The 19,394-nt window shown below is 40.1% G+C and overlaps 1 protein-coding gene and 2 pseudogenes across 1 annotated transcript; all 3 read right to left on the bottom strand.

Moving 5' to 3' along the window:
- Positions 1-2,930: 2,930 nt before the first annotated feature.
- LOC132060692 (monothiol glutaredoxin-S2-like) lies at positions 2,931-3,238 on the bottom strand (annotated as a pseudogene).
- A 10,440-nt stretch (positions 3,239-13,678) lies between these two features.
- On the bottom strand, positions 13,679-14,287 carry LOC132061161 (uncharacterized). The gene has a single exon (XM_059454018.1). It carries the CDS (start codon positions 14,285-14,287, stop codon positions 13,679-13,681), a length of 609 nt encoding a protein of 202 aa, XP_059310001.1.
- A 105-nt stretch (positions 14,288-14,392) lies between these two features.
- The window catches only part of LOC132061160 (F-box protein At5g07610-like), a 13,561-nt pseudogene continuing 8,559 nt past the window's right edge, over positions 14,393-19,394 (bottom strand).

Raw genomic sequence — 19,394 nt, 5'->3', positions numbered from 1 at the left:
TAAAGTTTAGGGTCGGTCAACGATGTTGCCGGGTACATGTGCTTCCCGTACTCATCTACACTTCCTACACCTTTTGTGTGCAGGTAGAGATCTGGGCATGGGTTGAGTATCTTGGTTCAGTGACTGTTTGAGAGCACTATCTTGGAGTCTAGGGTGAGCTGTTGATGTCTTCCCAGCACTGGATTCCTCTCTATCGTTATTTTTTGTCTTCCTTATTTCAGACAGTGTTGTATTAGCTTTAAGACTTGTAATCCTATTCTAGAAAGCTCTTGTACTTGTAACTTCCAGGTTTTGGGGTATGTTGTCTTAGATATATTTTCAGCAAGTTATTAAGACTATTTCAGTACTTTGGGAGTTCCTTTAATTTCCTCATTTACTTAAGTTTCTATTGTTGCGGGTTGGGGTTCGCCTACGAGTAAGGGTAGGTGCCCTCACGACATAAATGGGATTTTGGGTCATGAAAGATACTATGTGATATATGTTTATGACTATACAAGATACACTTGGTTTAATTCACTAAAAAGAAAATCTAACTTCTATGAAGTCTTTATTAATTTTTAAAAGATGATTGAGAAATAATTCACAAAGACTATTGAGATTCTTAAGTGTGATAGAGGAGGTCACTAAACTGGGTTTGTTAAGCACCTAGATAACTATGGAATTGTTAGTGACATTTCATTCCCAAAACACCTACGTAGAATGAAGTCTCCGAAATGGAATACATGCACATAGTATAAACAGGTCTAACGTTATTATTTCATGCCAAATTGCCTTCATTTCTTTGGGTTGAAGCCTTCTTGAATGTAATGTTCCTAATCAATAGATTGTGTTCCTCAGTTTTAAATATGGAATCTCCATTTTTAACTATATGATGAACATCCATATTACAACAATTTGAACGTGTTTGGATGCAAATGCTTCCCTTATCTGAAAGACAGAACTAAATTTTCTCCAAATATTTTTCCTTTTGTGTTCATTTCACACACCAATCTACATACATGCTATAAATGTTATTAACCCTCAACTAGAAGGGTGTTTGTCTCCAGACATGTGATATTTGAAAATTATACGCTGTCTTATGTGCAATCAGATGCACCACTCCATAGTGTAAGTGTAACTATCACATTATTACTCATATCAACTAGTCAATGTAACTATCACACTTAGACTACATTAGCACAAAAGCATGGTTTATTGGATACTGCAGGTAATCCAATGGATACTTCACTATATAGAAGTATTGTTTTCCACGTACAATACTAAGCACTCACAAGATCAGACATAACTCATGTAGTGAATTTGACGAGCCAATTCATGCAAAGTCCAAATAATGCTCGTTATCAATCTATTAAAATGATCCTTAGATATTTGAAGTGCACAATTCAATTTGCATTAAGAATTTTGTCTCACTCACCAATCAGATCAGATGGTTTCTCAGATGCAGATTGGGGGCGGGGGCGTGGGGCACAAAAGGGGGGGGGGATGTTCTATGACTAGAAGATATAGTACAGGCAACAATATCTACCTTGGAGCAAACTGTATATCTTGATATCCAAGAAATAGAATACATTAGAACGATCTAGTGTTGAGGCTAAGTATAAAGCACTAGCCTCAACAACAACTGAAATGACATGGATAACATATATTTTCAATTACATTAGGCTTTTTCTAAAGGTTTCACCTACGTTGTTCTATGATAATTTGTGCATTACAAATGTCTATCCAGTGATGTATGCCAGAAGAAAACATGTTGAGATGGACAATCATTTTGTAAGGGTAAAGGTCGCTAGTGGACAACTTGTCAGAGTTTGTTAGATCAAAGGACCAGCTAGGTGACATTCATACGAAGGCACTGACTAAACAGCTATTTGCAAGATTTCTGAGCAAGTTAGGTCTGGTACCGTCATCCCTCACTAGCTTGAGGGGAAGTGTTACAGAATTTGATCAAGACTGTGACACTGACTAAGTAACACACAGGATGTGTCTATCTTGATTAGGTAGATAGAGTTTTTATCCTTATCTATGTAATAGTTCAACTCATTGTAAAACTCTAGTTTAACATGGTAAAGCAATTTGTAACTTGTTGTATAGATACAACTAAAATATGTACCGTAAGCTTGAGAAAGTACATGATTAATTCATTCATCTTATCCTCAATATCTTGTGATTTTCTACAGATTGTAATAGTAGTCTAAGTGTAACTATCACATTATTACTCATATAGTCCGCATTGACTTAGCTTTTGTTATGATGCATAATTATTACTAATATAAGTATCTATATGAACAAAAAACTTTTAAGCAGTATTAACTTATATAAGTAGTCTAAACTTGTCTACATAGCAAATATTTTTTTGGTCAAATTAAGTGTAACTTTTTTTTTTCTTTGGTAGCTATACGCAAGAAAACAGGAGTAGTTAAATGAAATTTTGTTAGTCTTCAATGTATTGTACAAATTGGAATTATATGGTATTATTATTCATTTCATTTTTGGAGAACACTGCATCAATTAAACAAGTCCTTACAATCGTATGTGATGCATATCTTATGATTATTTTATATATTTATGATCATGACTGAAACCACTACTACCATCATTTACTACAACGAAGACATGAACATACAAAACAATAGCTTACAAAACTTACTTGAGGACTAAAATTATGACAAGTTTTAATTGACTAACGTATTACATATCACAAAACTTTAGACAGACACCGATGCAGCCTTGTTCAATGGATTCAAGTGAACTTAATATTTTCGCCATGAAATGCATGTGGAAATATATTAACATTTCCTCAATTATTAAGGTTCTATACTAATTTCAAAAGTGAAAAGGATTCAACATTAAAAACTTAAAAGTTTGAATCTATTATACCTAGATTCTAGATCCGTCTGAGATTTTGGAGACTCAATACCTCTAACGCTACATCATATCCATATAGCATTAGCTTTGATGAGCAATTCTTTTAGCTTTCCCCTAATGTTGAGACTTATGACTTCATTAGATCCACCTACAAGTTCCTCCCAATGAATGTAGTTGGTGTACTTGGCGTGCATCCCATTTGAAGCAAAGCTCTCTCTATTTTCTTTCCATTTGGAACTTCATCAAGCTTGTAAATTGTTGGATTTGCTCCAAAATCTCGGATTAGGGTTTCGAATCTGTAAGATATGCAACAAGTGTTCTTGCTGAATATCACAATTGGGCTTTCTGCTCCCAATTTCATCACTGTATCCATTATCTAAAGTTGATAAATTTTCTTGAGAAGTCGAGCGAAATAACTTGAAACAAAAGTAAAGTGGCAAATTCTAATTAGTCGAGGCACTGGACTTTGGATATCAGATGGTTTTAAAAGATAGAAGTACTTGAACTAAAGCTTTCGGAAAGAGTAGATATATATAAACTTAAATAGCAAGAAACTTGACTGCATGTAGTATTTATAGTTATATATACCCAAAAGTGGAAAAGATTGTGTATCCAATCCAAATTATTCTTGAAATTTGGATAACTATAAAGATGCATGTGATTTATTTGTCCAACTGGAATCACGAGCTGAAAAATGTATTCTAGCTTAAAATTAGGGAGAACTTCTTTTTCTTTAAAATATTCCAGAAAGATCAAAAGCACGTAGGATTAATTGTGAAAATTTCGCTCAATCTTGGGATGACATAATATGATAATATGCTACGAATTAACGTACTAAATTATCGGATAGCTTTGTTCTTACATGAATACTGCCTCACATCTCCTCTATATATATTTGTTCTAATTTAAGCGGTCTACCTCGGACAATTATGGATATTAAGGTAGATATTGAATCTTGGTTGTGCCAAACAATAGAAGAGTTCAAATTATACATAAAAATAACGTTTTTAAAATTGAAAAGTTGATTGTTCCTCAACTGTTTCACCAAAAAAAAGTGTACGAATTTTTTTATGAAGAGTGGAACAATTCTCAAGATAATGGGAAAAACGAATAAAATAAGGCAATTAAATTGTAATGGAAAGATTATTAGATTAGTCTGTTTACCCCCAAATAGTGGATTACAATTAAATTTGTAAGTGCTTGGTAGAATATGTGGTTAGATTTAATTTATAATATAAGACAGTAACAAGTAGTGGTATATATTAGCAAACAATAGTAATGAGAACTAGAGAAGACAAGTTGATAAATGCTGTGAACTGGTCCGGTCTGGAGGATGCTTCCTTCAACCGAGCCAAAATACTTAAGAAAATTCTTCTGCCACTTTGCTGATTACAATATGTAGAATAGTGAAAAGCTAACCTCAAAAAGGAAAGGGTAGCCCTCTATTTATAGCTAACAGCAAATGAGCCCTAGTACAATGCAGGAAAAGTCCTTCTAGAAAGACCCTAAAATGGATAAGGCTGCTTTCGTGTGGTCTGACACTAGTACTGTTGTCAACGCAAGTGGCGGAATGGTCAGCTGACGCGTGGCTCGCCCCATGACTGATTATCCGAACCTATGTCGAACATGCTCTTTAGGCCCGGGTTTTCCGTGCTTATTAGAATACCCTTGGTGTTGATGCAGAATCGAATATACTCACGACCCCTCGGTTTACGTCTCTGCCAGTGACCACGACCTTACTCTCCCTTGATCTCATATTGGATGGCTTTATCTTTTACCCCGGTTCAGACCGGACACAAGTTGATTCGATTTTTACCATATATAGATAGTCCCCACACTTTCCGGATCAAAGTTTCACCGAGGTGATCGAAAGTGGAAAAACTGCCCCGGTGACTTCTCCAATAAGTTTACTTTTACTTCGAAAATAAGCGGGAAAAGAAACGTCTCTTCATGTCACGTCCTTCTGACTTCGGACATGTGTCGCCCTTTAATTGGCCAGCTTCGGTAACCGCCTCAGGTTCACGTCTCTTCATGTCACGTCTCTTTAAATTCCGGACACGTGCCCTCTCCTGGTTGGATAGCTTCGGTAACCATCATGGATTTTTATCTATATAAGGGAGTTACAGTGATCCCATTTGTTTACTTTTCACTTTTTACTCCCTTCTTTTCATGCTCCGTCTCATGATCGTCACTCGTTCTGCTCTGTTCCTAGTTTTCTTTGCTTCGGAATTCCATAATTTCAAAAAGTTGCTTAGAGAAATTCATCCGGTATCCCAAAACCTCCTTCATTTCCTAGAAAATCTTCTTAAATCTTTCCTAACTCCATTTGTTCATCTCCAGATCTTCATATCTTCATATTTTTAGCCTTCAAATCTTCATACCTTCAACATAGATCTTCATATCTTCATACTTTGATTATTTAAACTTCCAAATGGCAACGAATATGCGACTCTTCATCGAATGTTCTCTGGGTTTCTTCTAAAATGCCGACCCATTGCCAATCCTGGGGACAAAACACAAGCCACCCCATTCGAACCAACGGCCAAGGCATAATACCGTCGAAGTTCAACTTTAATCATGAACTCGCTGTTGAAAAAGCCGTACAGACTTCCAATCGGGGTTTCGATGTGAGATGTTATCCCTCGTCGATCAAAGAGAGGCACCTTTCCCGAGTCTAGTCCGAATGTGGCTGGGATAACCACCCCATAGACGTTTTTGCCCCAGTGATGATGAATCGATCACCGACTTTAAGGAAGGGTTTTCGTACGTTTATACGTACCCTTTCACCCTCAAGCTCAACCCTCCAATAGACCCGGTGATCCTTGAAATGTGCCGGACGTACAAAGTATGCCTCGCTCAGATAGGTGGGAATATTTGGAGGATCGCGGCCTACATTCGTCTTTTGGCTAATAATGCCAAAATCGATTTTACTTTGGCCCATTTTATTCGACTATATTGTCCGAGGATCTTTCGTGGAGGTGTTATAAAAGTCTCAAAACGAGAAAAAAATCAAATCCTTTCCAGTATCAATGAGAACAGGTATCGGGGTTTGCACGAACGTTTTGTCCGTGTTAGGACTAAAGATATTATACCGGCCGAATACATTCCTTTCCACAAAAAGTAGAATGACAAATGTAAGTTTGTTTACTTGTCTCCTTTATGTATCCTCGAGCATTTTTTCTTTTTCTAACGTTTTTTCCAATGTTACAGCTAAAGCCTGGATCCCCGATGTAATTTCGGGCTTCGCTGAGTGGATCGAAAAAAATTATCTGCCAGCATTCGTATGATGATCGGACATGGGCGGTTTTATCTCGTGACCGGTGGATAGCTCAGAACCACGCTATCCTCTTCTTTCCCCTAATTTTTTATCATTCCTTTTCATATCATTTTACTCCGATTTAACCCTTCAACAAACCAGGTTTGGGCAAAGGTTTTGCAACCCCACGGCCCGTACCAGCGGACGAGCCCGCTACACCGGGCTCAGATTTTGATATATCAAGATCGGCCCGGCTCATCGCCATGGCTGAAAAGAAAAGAAAAAAGACCGCGTCCAAGGGTCAGAAAAGGAAGAAAAGTTCGAAGGTTACTGCAAGCTCGTCTGACATTCAAGGCCTGAGGGACGAAGCCAAAGACGATGTTTGCATCGCAAGTGTCATATCAGGACCTTCCGTTGCTATTGCTACCAATATCAAGACAGCTTCAGTGGGGGTCTCGGAGAAAAATATCGCAGCTGATCTTCTGACCTCAATCACAGGTGGGGAGGCTGAGGTTCCTTTCCCGCTAATATCCGATTCCACTAAGGTCCGTTGATTTTATTGATATTATAGGTGACACTTCACCCGAGATGGTGCCCTTAGTAAAAAAACCTAGAAGGGTCGGCCTAACTTCGGGGGCCGAAATGGCTCAAAGGGTTGAAACAACTCGAAGGGTCGAAACAACAACGGCTACCGGCCTACCCCCAAGCAGCGAACCAGCTACTACGGCCGAGATACCATCAATGGCTGATACAACTCCGACTTCTCCTCTTGCTCCTTCTTCGGAATAGGAGAACCTTGATGATATGTTCGCCAATACCCCTCATGCAACAGCGGAAGCCTCGGGGTTTGGCTATCTCCTTATTTCTCGAGCAACGAGGATTGACAGCTAGTTCACTGAGTTAGGTTCGAGATCTAGACTTGTAGATATTTTTCCGGCCCCGAGTGTAGAGCCGAGGAGGACAAGGTCGACCATGGTCACCGTCCCTGAGGACTGCAGCTTTTTATCTCGCCCCGTGGGGGTTGCCAGTTATCTAAGACCTCTTGTTTTAGATTTGGACAAGAAGAAGATGGAAGGACTCTCGTGGCAATGTCTTATGAACGAGGGTATGCATGTCGGCAATCGGGTAAGCATTCTTACGTATCTTTAAAGCATCTGATGTATGATTCTTTATCTTCGTTTGTTGATTCTTTATTTTCATTTATTTCACTTTTACAGAGCGTCGTGCTTGTGAATGAAGGCTTCCTCCGAGCCCAGCACTTGATAGATGACTTGCGGGCCCAGTTAGATGCTTAAGGTCGAGAGATGGAGAAGTTCAAACTTCTCTTGCAAGAAAAAGAGGATCAACTGAGCCGGGTCATTGCTCCCCTAACTATCCAATCCGAGCTCGAAGCAGCAAAAAGGGAGAATCTGCAGTTAAAAACTCAACTCGACGATGTAGTCGAAAAGAACAAGCTTCTGGACGAGGATAACAAAAATCTCAGCCGAGAGAATGCCGATTTTGCCACCAAACTTGGTGAATTTAAAGCTACTATCGCCCAATTAAGGGAAGGGCTTGATTCGTTAAAGGTCGATCCGCGAAAATGGAGGAAAGGGTTGGACTCGAAGCCGAAAGCCGCCGAGAAAGAGAAGTTAAGGATAGTCGAAGAAAAGGCCAAGACACAAGCCTGGATCAGTGATGAGCTCAAGGATTAGCTCGAGGCCACTGTTTTAGCCAATGATGCTCTTCAGGCCGAACTGGCATCTATCAACGAGGTTCGGGTCACTCTAAGTGACATGAAGTCCGAGCTAAAAGAAAAAAATTAAAGAAAGCTCAGGCCGACCTGGAGGAAGCTTGTAAAGACATCGAGGCCACCGAGGCTCGTTCTACCCTTTTAGTTGAACATGAGAGGTGGAAATCCCGGAGGATTACACTCGAGCAGGTTCAACGGGGTATGGAAGACATTCCGGCTCGTATACTCGATGCAAAGATGATCGAGGATAGGGCTAAGAAAGCTCTCGAGGATAGCTCCGAAGATGACTCTGAAGAGATCGTTTCTGAGGACTCTCAGACGGAGTAAAATAGGGCCTGTATGAGCCTTTTTGTTTTTGTTTTTGATCTATGAAAATCATAAGTGTACATTTTACGATCTTTGAGTATTTTCTTTGATCTTTGAGTCGGGCACATTTTACGATAATGCTTTGAATTAATGTTTGCTTCGTAAAGAATGGCTGAGATTTGACCCTAAGACTTTTAACCGTTTTTCTTAAAAAATCGATTCAACCTTAAGTCATTGGTTATGGGCCTCATTTTGCTCGGTTTCGTCTTGGCCAAAGACTTATAGATGGTTTGCCTGCGGGGCCTTTTTATGCTTTGTGAATTCAGACGTCTTCGAACCACTTTGGGCATTTAAGACGAGGTCTTTAATTATTTGACCCTCTTCTGACTGTTTGAGTTTAGTGAATTGGGCTCGGTTAACTATAACCTTTGTGCCTTTGTCGATTTTATGACGACAATCCCCAGTCGAGGGTTATATTAATAAAAGAGCGTATTTAAAACATACTTTTCAAAAGTTTTTCTCTTCATATCTCAAATATTTATCTCATACAAAACTAAGGATTTCATTCGATCCCTTCTGCTCGTGCCGTAGCAACACTATCTGGGCACGATTCATTCGATCGTTTGCCCCTTACATTGAAACCTAATACAGAAGGTTCGGTAGTAACTACAAAAACAAAAATTGTTTTCGCTAACTTTCGTTTCTTGTTTTGCTTCGATGAGCTTTTCTCTTCGGTCTTGGTGGAGGTATAGTAGTCCCTGGTGTTTGTCGTGAAGCATGAACGGGGAAACACTACTTAAAAAATGATGAACGCCAATTATCCTAGTCCCCGGTACTTTCGCCGGTCTTCGAGTTTATAACCACTTAGCCTCATCTTTATAGGGTAACACGTTGTACTTGTTGCTTCGTTAAAAACCTTACCGGAAAACTCACTTCGGGACAAAATCGGGCTAAGAAAAAGAGTGCAACACGTGTTTTCAGACCTAACTCTAACACCTTTGAAATTTATTTCTGTACGACACTGTAAAAAAGAAAGGTGAGAATTTTTAGAATAATCCAAAGGGTTAGTGGGTCATACCTTAGCAATAGTATTTCTTCAAATGCTCCACATTCTAGTTGTTATGTAGCTGTTGGTCGTCTCTGGTTTCCAACTGATACGATCCTTTGCCAGTTATTCTGGTTACCTTATACGGTCCTTCCCAGTTCGGCCCCAACTTTCCATCATCGGGGTTCTTAGTGTGTAGGGTAATCTTCCGAAGCACTAAGTCCCCAACTTGGAAATGTCGAAGGTTTGTCCTTCGATTGTAGTATATTCCCATTCACTACTTTTGAGTTGCTAAACGGACCAGCGCATTCTCGCGTAATTCGTCCGTCAAGTCAAGCCTTACGGCCATAGCCTTTCCATTTGACTCATTTGTGGCATACCAGAATCTTAGACTTGGCTCACTAACTTCTACGGGGATTAAGGCCTCGACCCCGTAGAACAGGGAAAATGGTGTTTCTACCGTACTTGATTTTGATGTCATTCTATAGGCCCATAATACCTCCGGTAGAAATTCCTTCCATTTATGTTTTGACGAATCTAACCGCTTCCTCAGATTTTGGATTATAGTTTTATTCGTTGATTCCGCCTGTCCGTTTGCACTTGGGTGATACGGAGTTGACATAATCTTTTTGATCTTCAAACCTTCGAGGAAGTTATTAACTTTATTGCCAATGAACTGACGACCGTTATCGTAAGTTATCTCGGCTGGGATGCCGAACCGACAAACGATATGGTCCCATATGAAGTTAATAACCTCCTTCTCTCTAACTTTCTCAAAAGTCTGTGCTTCAACCCATTTTGAAAAGTAATCAGTCATAAATAAGATAAAACGAGCCTTACCTGGGGCCCATAGTAGAGGACCGACGATATCCATTCCCCATTTCATAAACGGCCAAGGGGACAGGACCGGGTGCAGTAACTCCCCCGGTTGGTGTATCATTGGTGCATGCTTTTGGCATCCATCACATTTCGGGACAAAGTTTTTCACGTCCTCTTCCATTCGGTTCCAGTAATACCCAGCTCTGATAATCTTCTGAACCAAGGCTTCGGCACCGGAGTGGTTACCGCAGGTTCCTTTGTGGACTTCCCTCATCACATAATCCATTTCTCCGGGTCCTAAGCACTTAGCCAAAGGTCCGTAGAAAGACCGGCGATATAACTGATCGTCGATCAAGCATAATCGGGCCGCTTTGGTTCGAAGAGACCTCGATTCTTTTGGATCATTTGGGAGTTTTCCATCACGCAAGTAATCGATGTATTTGTTGCGCCAATCCCATGTCAGACCCATTGCATTTATCTCGGCGTGACCATTTTCCACTGGCGAGTTCATCAATTGGATGACCGTGCCAGAATTGAACTCCTCCGCTTCAACCGATGAGCCTAAGTTGGCCAATGCATCTGCCTCGTTGTTCTGCTCCCTCGGTACATGTTGCATGGTCCATTCTTTAAACCGATGCAATATTACTTGAGTTTTTCCAAGTATCTTTGCATTCGTTCATCCTTGACCTCGAAGACACCATTGACTTGGTTCACGACCAGAAGGGAGTCGCACTTTGCTTCGATCACTTCGGCCCCTAAACTCCGAGCCAATTCCATACCTACAATCATAGCCTCATACTCGGCTTCATTGTTAGTTAATTTTATAGTTCTGATTGATTATCTAATAATGTCACCTGCAGGGGCCTTAAGAACAATGCCCAACCCGATCCCCTTTAGGTTCGATGCCCCGTCTGTATATAGGGTCCAGATACCCGAAGCCTTTCCCGAAGTTAACAAGAGCTCTTTCTCTACCTCGGGAATCATGGCGGGGGTAAAGTCTGCTACAAAATCGGCTAAGATTTGAGATTTAATAGCCGTTCTAGGCTTATACTCGATATCATAACCGCTAATTTCTACGGCCCATTTGGTCAACCTACCCGATAGTTCCGGTTTATGCATGACATTTTTTAACGGGTAAGTAGTTACTACACATATGGGGTGACATTGAAAGTAAGGTTTTAGCTTCCTCGAAGCACTTACCAATGCCAAAGCTAATTTTTCGAGGTGCGGATAACGGGTTTCCGCATCCCCTAATGTCCTACTTACATAATAGATTAGAAATTGCGTACCTCTTTCTTCTCTGACCAAGATGCCACTTACCGCAACCTCTGATACTACTAAATATAGGAATAGTTGTTCATCTGCCTTCAGCGTGTGCAGTAAGGGTGGGCTTGACAAGTATTACTTCAAATCTTGCAAGGCCTTTTGACATTCTGGTGTCCAAACGAAGTCATTCTTCTTCCTCAGTAGAGAGAAGAAATGGTGACTTTTATCTGATGACCTCGAGATGAACCGGCTCAGAGCTGCTATCCTTCCGGGCAGCCTTTGTACTGCTTTCACGTTGTTCACCACTTCAATGTCCTCAATGGTTTGATTTTGTCCGGGCTAATTTCAATCCCTTGGTTTGATACCATAAAGCCCAAAAATTTGCCAGATCGGAGCCCGAAGGCACACTTCTTCGGGTTCAGCTTCATGTTGTATTTGCGAAGTACATCGAAGGTATCCTGCAAATGTTTTAAATGGTCCCCTGTTTCCAGGGACTTGACTAACATATCATCAATGTAAACCTCCATTATTTTACCTATCTGTTCTTCGAACATTCGGTTAACTAGGCATTGATAAGTTGCTCCAGCATTTTTTAATCCGAATGGCATGACATTGTAACAATAAGTCCCATATCGGGTAATAAAAGAAGTTTTCTCTTGATCCTCCGGGTGCATCCGAATCTGGTTGTACCCGAAGTAGGCATCGAGGAAACTTAACATCAACCGTCGCATCATCATTCGATCGATGTGAGGCATAGGGAATGAATCCTTCGGGAATGCTTTGTTTAGATCTTTATAGTCAACGCACATTCTAAATTTGTTACCTTTCTTCGGCACAACAATAACATTGGCCAACCAGTCCGGATATTTAACCTCCTAGATAGAGCCTATTTTTAAAAGCTTTGTTACCTCATCTTTAACGAAGGCATGTTTTGATTCGGCCATCGGTCTTCTTTTTTGGATGACCGGAGTGAATTTCTTATCGAGGCTGAGCTTATGCGTTGTCACTCCGGTGGCACACCTGTCATGGCTATATGGGACCACGCAAAACAATCGGCATTAGCTTGAAGAAATTTAATTAACTTGTTCCTGAGCTCCGAGGTTAACCCCGTACCTAGGTATACCTTTCTATCCTGTAATTACACGAACAAGATGATCTTCTCCAACTTCTCCACGGTAGATTTGGTCGCATCCGAATCATCTGGTAATATGAATGATCTGGGCACACCGAAATCATCCTCTTTGAAATTCGGGCTCATCTCCTTCTGCTCTTCATCCGAGCCCGCATTCTTTAATTGTTATTTGGTGTCCTTGCCTTTGATTGGTTCATTAGCCTTTTGAACCGGTTTCTTCAAAACGAGGGGGGTTTCTTCGACCGCGAACATCTCCCTTGTTGCGGGTTGTTCACCACGGACAGTTTTTATCCCTTCTAGAGTTGGGAACTTCAATGTCGATGGTATCGCCCTCATGCTATGAATCCACGGTCTGCTGAGTAAAGCATTATATTTTATCTCCCCCTCGATGACATAGAACACAGTCTGTTGTATGGTCCTGTCGATGTTGACCAACAAATAAATTTCTCCCTTTGTAGTTTCACTTACTATATTGAATCCGCTGAGCACCCGAGCTACCGGAATGATTTGATCCAGCAACTTCAGTTGTTCTACCACTCTCCATCGGATAATGTTGGCTGAACTACCTAGGTCAATCAAAATATGTTTAACTTGAGATTTAAAAATAAGAATAGAGATTACCAACGCATCATTGTGCGGTTGAATGATGCCTTCTGCATCCTCATCGTTGAAGGAAATAGACCCCTCGGGCATGTAATCCCTGGTCCGCTTTTCTCGTACAATCGAAACCTTTGTTCTTTTCATCATCGGCCCTCGTGGCGCATCCGTTCCTCCGATTATCATATTGATCACGTGATGTGGCTCCACGGGCTCGGCCTGTTTGTGATTTTCCCTTCCTTTATAGTGGCTTTTGGCTCGCTCACTCAGGAATTTTCGAAGGTGACCATTTTTTAACAACCGAGCCACCTCTTCCCTTAATTGGCGACAATCCTTAGTTCTATGGCCATGAGTCTCATGATACTCACACATCACGCTCGGATCCCTTTGAGCTGGATCGGATCTCAACGGCCTTGGCCACTTGGCTTCTGCGATACGTCTAATAGCCGAGACAAGGTTTAATGTGTTGATGTTGAAGTTATACTCTGATAACCTCGGTATGTCTCCATTGCTGGCTGAACTACCGGCGTCACCTCTCAATAGCAACCCTCGGCTATTTGACCCACGATCAACTCGCTTATCACCTCTACTTGAGAAATGGCTGGGGCCACTTCTTCCCTTATCCGACCTAAAGTCGGATTTCTCCGGTTGAGAGTATGGTCAATATCTATCCCTCGATGGCCTTGTCTCCGGTTCATAGTTCTTCCTCGACCTTTCAGAGTTCTTATTTCCATTTATTGGACCGGGGTGAAGTTCAAGCTGATCATCCTCTACCCGAATCTTGGACTCATACCTGTTATGGACATCGGCCCAAGTTACTGCCTCGTACTCCAATAAGTTCTCTTTTAATTTAAACGAGGCAGTTGAGCTTCGGGGATTGAGTCCCTTAGTGAAAGCTTGGGCCGCCCACTCTTCCGGGACCGGGGGAAGTTCCATTCGTTCCCTTTGGAACCGATTCACGAATTCTCGTAGCAGCTCATTATCTCTTTGGGTGATTCTAAAAATATCCGCCTTTCTGGCCTGTACCTTCTTGGCCCCGGCATGGGCTTTGATAAACGCATCTGCGAGCATCTCAAAAGAAGTGATGGAATGCTCGGGCAGATGGTCGTACCAAGTCAGTGCCCCTTTGGACAATGTTTCACCAAACTTTTTCAGCAATACCGACTCTATTTCATCCTCCTCGACATCATTGCCTTTTATGGAACATGTGTACGAGGTCACGTGCTCCTGTGGGTCCGTTGTCCCATCATATTTTGGAATATCCGGCATCTTGAACCTTTTCGGGATCAACTTTGGGGCCGCACTCGGAAGGAAGGGCCTTTGAATGTATCTCTTTGAATCCGGTCCTTTTAAGATCGAGGGCACTCCTGGGATTTAGTCCACCCGAGAGTTGATTGTTTCCACCCTTTTCTCCATTGAATCGACCCGTTTTGCCAAAGTTTCGAGCATTTTCAAAACCTCGGTAGATGAACCGGCCCCGGATCCATTGCTCTCGACTATTCGTGCCTCCTCTTGCCTTGGTTCGGTAGCCCCTTTTGGCTTTGCCGATGCTGCTTTGCTGTCTTTGCTCTGGAGCTGAGCTATGGCAATCGCCTGGTCCTGCAACATTTCAAATATCAAACGTAAGTTAATCTCATCCGGTATATCCGGTGCTTTCTGGGCTTGCGCCCGAGGCAAAGTAATTGAGTTATGGCTATTCAAAGGGTCTGTGGCTAGAAGGGCGGCATTCTCCTGGTTGACGGTATTCTACCGGTTAAGGCCTTATCTTAAGTTGAATGCATTTGGGTCGGCTGGATCAGCAGGTGGGTTTCGTAACCCGCTGTTGTTTTCGTTTTCAGCAACTATCTCGTTGTTGTTCACATGCCCGGAGTGACCGCTGTTTGCCATTTCGAACGTATTTTCTGCAAATCTGCAAACTTTCAAACAACAAGTGAAAAAGGAAGTAGCAAATTAAACCACCACTATTATCCTATGCCCCACGGTGGGCACCAAATTGTTTACTCCCAAATAGTGGATAACAATTAAATTTGTAAGTGGTGGATAGGATATGTGGATAGATTTAATTATAATATAGGGTAGTAGCGAATAAGTAATGATATGTATTAGCAAATAATAGCAATGGAAACTAGAGAAAAAGAGTTGACAAATGCTGCGAATTGGTCCTGTCTGGAAGAAGCTTCTTTTAACCGAGCCAAAATACTTGAGGAAATATTTATGCCACTTTGCTGATTACAATATGTTGAATAGTAAAACGCTAACCTCAAAAAGGAAGGGATAGCCCTCTATAGTAGATGGGCCCTAGTACAATGTAGAAAAAGCCTTTCTAGAAAAACCCTAAAATGAATAAGGCTGCGTTCGTACGGTCTGACACCCGTACTGTTGTCAGCGCAAGTGGCGGAACGGTTAGATGACGCCTGGCCTGCTCCATAACTGATTATCCGAACCTATATTGAGTGTGCTCTTTAGGCTCGGATTTACCGTGTCCGGTAAAATACCCTCGGTGTTGAAGCAGAGTTGAATGTGTTCGTGACCCCTCGGCTCTATCTTTTACTCCGGTTCCCATCGGACACAAGTTGACCCGGTTTTTACCGTATACAAGATCAAATATGTCCCGCGATACTACTAGTATAAGGATCTATATAGAGCAATAAGAGAATTTCTAGTGAGAATTACGGCCAGTAAAATTCTCGACTTGCCCCTCTATCTTGTCCCTCAGAGCAAATCTTTAAAATAATGACTGGGAGCAAAGCAACGTATATAGCAATACAGGAAATAACCAGAACATGTGTAATAATTCAAATGATATAGGTTTCAAGTAAATCAATGCATATCAATCTCCACCATGAATCAGGTTTCAAGTAAAATAATTAATGCATACCAATCTTAACCATGAATCACACAAGTGTGTTAGGCCCTAAATGTGCACCTACTAGATCAACAATAGGCGTCAGCCAATAGGCCTTAGTAGGATGGAGAAACCAATCATTAGCGTTAACCGGTAGGATGGCTTAACAAAGTCATTTGCCTTAGCTGGTAGGACGTCTAAACCAACTATACGATACAAGAATCAGATAATATCAATTAAAATCAGTAGAACATACAGTCCAAACGACATCATCATTTGAAGGGCATCAAACAAAACAAGTTTCTAGCACGAATTGCAAGTCAAGTAAAATATTATGCTTCAATATCGAAAATACTAGGATTCTATTATTAATTTTTTTTAAAAACAAATTCGATTCATGCATTTATAATTCAACAATATCATGCCTTAACTCAGAGACATATCATCAAGGTAATAATAGCTTAAGATGATATACATGTCCTAGTACAAGCTCACCCATAACAAACTAGGTAATTTGAATCCATTATGCAAGTTCAAATCATGCTTGTGGAAAAGCAAACAATTTGTAGTTAAAGTCTTAACTTACCTCACTAACAATAAGTCCCCCAATCTTGCGACATCCAAAACACGAGTCCGGAACCAAAATGACCTCAAAAAAAACCTTTTGAACCAAAATACCCCAACAAAAAAAAAAAAAAAGTGACAAAAGTACCTTTAGCGCAGTAATTTACTGCGCTAAAGGAATTAACGGCTCCGTCTCCGTGAACTGCTTTAGCGTAGTAAATTACTGCGCTAAAGGTACTTTTGTCACTTTTTTTTTTGTTGGGGTATTTTGATTCAAAAGGTTTTTTTTGAGGTCATTTTGGTTTCGGACCCTCCAAAACACCAACCAAACGGTTTTCAATTGCCTCGATCAACGCAAAAATCAAATAACACACTCAAATTAGGCTAGGTGGTCCATTATTATAGTATTAGGAAAAGTCAAAGTCAAAGTCAACCCTCGATCAACCTAGCTAAAATCCGAAATAAATTACATGGTTACCGATCAACTCTTCCATTTCAATAATCAACTTTTGATTTTGAGTAAGGTTACTAAGTCAAACCCCCGATTCACCTAATTAAGAAAATAGGTCAAAATTCCTCAATCTAGGAGTCCAAATCTCATGAATTTATGGTTAACATTTTATTAAAGTCGAGTATAATCATCCTAGGATGATAGAGAATTATTACCTTGATGTGGTCTAAAATTCGCCACTATTTTATATATATACACATACATACATATAGTTTTTCCTTCTTTGTGATTGCGTAAAAATTTCTCGCGATCGCAAAGCACAACCTCTATCAAACCCTTTGCAGTGGTGGTTAGGATCTCACGTTCGTGAAGAATAGTTGGCCAGTTGGTTAATTCTCCCCTTGTTCTTTATGGTTGCGACCCAGTTCATGCATTACATTACGTGATCCCAGTCCATGCATTACATCAGTGGATCGCAATCGCGGAGAATAAAATCTCCTTGACCAGTCAACCTTCTGATTACATTACGTGATCGCGATGCACCAGACAACAACAAAAGATTATAACATTAACATAATTCAACATGTGGCGAAACACCCTCAAGCCGTCATATTTCAACTCTGACCATCCCAACAAGTCCTAAATGGTTATTTAAAGCTTCAAATCACATTTTTAGTCACAATTATGCACATTAAGAGTCGAGTTGCTACACCTTCAACACATCTTTAGTCTTCTTAGCTTTGCCTCGATCAAACCCTTCGCTCTTTGCGTGTAACACCTAAACTGCTTGTATCATCGTCATCGACCTTTCTCCTTTTTTATTTGACATGAAAGTCACTTTATCATCCCCGTCAATCATAACATATTTTATCTTTGTCATATTGATATCTTTTGTGAATTTACGACATACATATATATACTGAATATCTATAAAAACTTAATTATTATTATAGTATTAACTCGAAATCACCATTCAACAACAACAACAACAAAAAAAAAAAGAGAGAAAATCTTAATTTATTTAGTTATCATGTTTATTTCTGGTGTCTAAAAATAGAAACATTAAGTTAGAGTAATTGTACAAAAAATCACAGATAAATTAAAATTAGATTTTGTCTTCACCATTTATGGATAATACAAGTACATTTTATTAATCTTTTCTTTTCCAGAGTTTATTCACTATTCAAATGTGAATAAAGGTCTTCAAAAATCAAAATATCGATATAAATATTATTTATTTATTATTGTAGATGTTTCACTACTAAAAAAACAGTGTAAATCGACCAAAATTTTCGACCTCACGCGGTCGAAAAAGGCCAATTTTCGACCAAAAAATCGACCGCAAGCCATGGTCGCTAACAGCTAGGGTGAAATTTTTTTCGACCTCACGTGGTCGAAAATTTTCGACCTCACGCGGTCGAAATAAATTTTCTACCTAAATTACGAAAATAAATTTTTCGACCACATGAGGTCGAAAAATTTATTTTATTTAAATATTAATAAAAGATTTCGACCGCACGCGGTGGAAAATATTAATTTTACACAAATATTATTTAAATTTTTCGACCTCTTTTGGTCGAAAAATTTATGAAGATTCAAAAAAAAAAAAAAAAATCAAAATTTCGACCGTATGAGGTCGAAATTAAGCAATATTGTTGCCAGATTTCGACCTCATGCGGTCGAAATTTAAAATGTTGCCTAGATTTTCGACCTCGTGCAGTCGAAAATCTAATTTCTGAGTATAATTTCGACCCTCTGAGGTCGAAAATTATCAATATGCGAAATTTTCGACCTCATGAGGTCGAAAATGAAAAAAAATATTGCGCATTTAATCGTTTTTACAGTTGACCCACCTGCCAATCACACTCATCAACCAAATCAACAATGCAATTCATCAACACGTCCAACTCATCAAAGTACGTGTACAATCATAAGCAATTCATCAAGACGTCCAATTCATCAAATTCAACCATCATAAACTTCACATTCTAAAATCAAATTCAACCTCAAGTTTCAATTTAAAGTACTTCTAAATATCCTTAAAACTACATTCAAACACTTAAAAATCGTAAAGTTAAACAACCATAAACTACTTTCTACATTCAAACACTTAGTGATCAAAAAAAATATACATATCCAAGAAAACATAGCAATATTACAATCCAAAAGTATACGAATCAAAAAGTCAACGTTGGGTGTTAGACAGACATGATCCGACTCCTCCCACTATCCTCATCAACGAGAGCATGAACTACGTGGTCTTGTGACCTACGTCGTCTTCGGGTGACCTACCAAGATCCCCGGGAAACGGGGGAATATGAGAGGGCCCGAGTTGAGTAAGTCTGTCAATTTGGGCCGCATATGCAACATCCTTGCCTCCGTGAACTAAGTGTACTTGTTAGTTGACTAACTTTCAAACCTTCATTTTCTTGGTACTCCTTAGGATCCTTTGCCCGCCGAAGTAGTACCTACGCCTTGAAGGAACGACGGAAATTGACGACATGCTCGATTAGGCA

The sequence above is a fragment of the Lycium ferocissimum genome, chromosome 6 (genome assembly GCF_029784015.1).
Source record: "Lycium ferocissimum isolate CSIRO_LF1 chromosome 6, AGI_CSIRO_Lferr_CH_V1, whole genome shotgun sequence".
NCBI lineage: Eukaryota > Viridiplantae > Streptophyta > Magnoliopsida > Solanales > Solanaceae > Lycium > Lycium ferocissimum.
The sequence above is the reverse complement of the archived record's forward strand: the minus strand, read 5'-3'. Positions and strand labels throughout refer to the sequence as shown.